The 2,247-nt window shown below is 48.3% G+C and overlaps 1 protein-coding gene across 1 annotated transcript in view; it reads left to right on the top strand.

Annotated features, from left to right (window-relative positions):
- The first annotated feature begins 1,388 nt into the window (after positions 1 to 1,388).
- USH2A (usherin) overlaps positions 1,389 to 2,247 on the top strand; it is a 465,799-nt gene continuing 464,940 nt past the window's right edge. Inside the window, exon 1 of the mRNA XM_019631633.1 lies at positions 1,389 to 2,044. Coding sequence (XP_019487178.1) covers positions 1,565 to 2,044 — 480 coding nt within the window. The 5' untranslated portion in view covers positions 1,389 to 1,564. The remainder of the gene's footprint in view (positions 2,045 to 2,247) is intronic.

Below are 2,247 nucleotides of genomic sequence, written 5' to 3'. Positions count from 1 at the left end.
TTTTCCTTCATGGACGAACCTTGAAGGTATATTTGTGCTCCAGAAAAGAGAAAGGTCTCTGGAAATGCTTTCATTACTAATAGTGGCAGATCATTTGGGTGACATGATTACATGGACTGAGGTGCATGAAAGTGGAGAAAGGGGAGGGGCGAGAGGTGATGACTGGATAAGGTGCACTGCTGCTTTAAAACTGTGCTCGCCTGGCCCGTCCAGTTCCCTCCCACTGCTGGAGGCACCTGCGGAAAGCGTGGGGCACTCATTTCCAGGAGGGCCACCAAGCCAACGGACTCTGAGTTTCAGGTAACCCAGCGTGTGCTGTGCAGAGTCCCTTAGTCGGGCAGCCAAGTTTTCCTTGCAGCATTCCTGCTGCTGTGGCATATTTGCTAAAAGTAACCGGGGTGCCTGCAGTGTTGCCAGGCAACAAGGGACAGCGGTCCTGTGAAGAGCCATTTGTCACACTGAGGGGACTGGTTGAAATGCAATAAAGAAATGGTAACTCAGCTTATTTATCAATACAATTACTTACCCAGTATTAGGGGGGTCCATATTTAACCTAAAAAGATGTAGTCATAAGAGGAAACATGAACATAAATGCTTGCTAAATTACTAAAGCGTAGGACAGACAGATGGTGTTGGGTTTCTAAGCAGCTTTACCGTGAGCTTAAAGTTGCTGCCCATGCTGGGCTGAGGGGAGAGGCCCAAAGTGCTGTGCCAGCTCGATCTCGGACATCTGCAAGTCCGCGCACTGTTCGAACATACGGTACGTGTGTGAAGAAAATCAATACAATCCTTTACCTTTGTTAAGCAGAGTGGGTAGTGCTAATTCTCTGGGGGTAGAGAAACAATCTGAACTTATCGTGCTGAAATGTATTAATAAAAACAGAAGCCTAGAGATGTATTTATATAAACCTGGTTGTCCTGTGGACTTTTGAAAGGGCCTGATGTGCTTAATAAAATGAAGATATTTGCCAAAAGAGTGTTTTCCTCCAGAAAGTGTACTTCACCGTGTTTGTTTGTTTGCATGTTCTTTCTTTTTGAAAAGCGTGGTAGCGGGTTCTTGTCAGAGACTTGAAACCCTCATGCTTAGGATGAACTTAAGTTTTCATGATGTCACTGCATTTCCTTGACACTCTGTTTTTGATTCCCAGGCGCCAGCTGCTACCCATGTGTTCACCATTGTCGAGAACGCCTGTGGTATTACCTCGGTGTGAAAACGTGTCTGCAGTTTCCCGAAAATGGAGTATCGCAGCGTTACTTAAAGCCCCCTGCTTTCAAGTGCTGCTGGCACGCGGCGTTGGCCTTATGATTTATTTAGGGATGCTTTGTCAGNTTTCCTTGACACTCTGTTTTTGATTCCCAGGCGCCAGCTGCTACCCATGTGTTCACCATTGTCGAGAACGCCTGTGGTATTACCTCGGTGTGAAAACGTGTCTGCAGTTTCCCGAAAATGGAGTATCGCAGCGTTACTTAAAGCCCCCTGCTTTCAAGTGCTGCTGGCACGCGGCGTTGGCCTTATGATTTATTTAGGGATGCTTTGTCAGAAGGAGAATGCTTTTTTGTAAACATGACTTGCTGGGCTCTTTCGCTGGGCCCTGGCTTCTTGTTCCATGTCACTGAAGCATTGATCTTCGCCTATGTTGCTGCCATCTCGTTGGCTGGCTCTCAGGGCCTTTTCCCGAGGCTGGAGAATGTGGGAGCTTTCAAGAAAGTGTCCATCGTGCCAACCCGAGCCACGTGTGGACTCCCGGACCGAAGCATGTTTTGTCACAGCTCTGCGGCTGCCGAAAGCCTTCGGTTCTGTGCGCAGAGGTTTTGTGTTCAGGATTGCCCACACCGGTCTTCACCCCCAAACTACACGGCCCTTCTGTCCGCAGGCCTCAGGAGCTGCGTCACCGTAGACAGCCGTGACCTGCGCCCCCAATCCCCTAGCAATTCGACAAGCCTTATTTTCGGAAATCACGAGAAGTGCTTTTCTTCCCCTCCTTCTCCAAGGCTGGCGGCGTCATTTACTTTGGCCGTGTGGTTGAAACCCGAGCGAGAGGGTGTAATGTAAGTAGCACAGCGGGTGTAAGCTTTCCTGGAACCTAAAAATCAGTTGTAGTGAAGGTTATTGCAACTCGCGCCCCAGCCTAGAAATGAAATGCATGCAATGGCGGACCAATTCCTATGTCGGTCTTTCCTATTCAGGCTTACACTCCAAACATTCTTCTTTTTAATTTTGTTGTGCTTTCCATGAAGGATGTGAGC

The sequence above is a fragment of the Hipposideros armiger genome, unplaced genomic scaffold (assembly GCF_001890085.2).
Source record: "Hipposideros armiger isolate ML-2016 unplaced genomic scaffold, ASM189008v1 scaffold_1023, whole genome shotgun sequence".
NCBI classification, from domain to species: domain Eukaryota; kingdom Metazoa; phylum Chordata; class Mammalia; order Chiroptera; family Hipposideridae; genus Hipposideros; species Hipposideros armiger.
The sequence above is the reverse complement of the archived record's forward strand: the minus strand, read 5'-3'. Positions and strand labels throughout refer to the sequence as shown.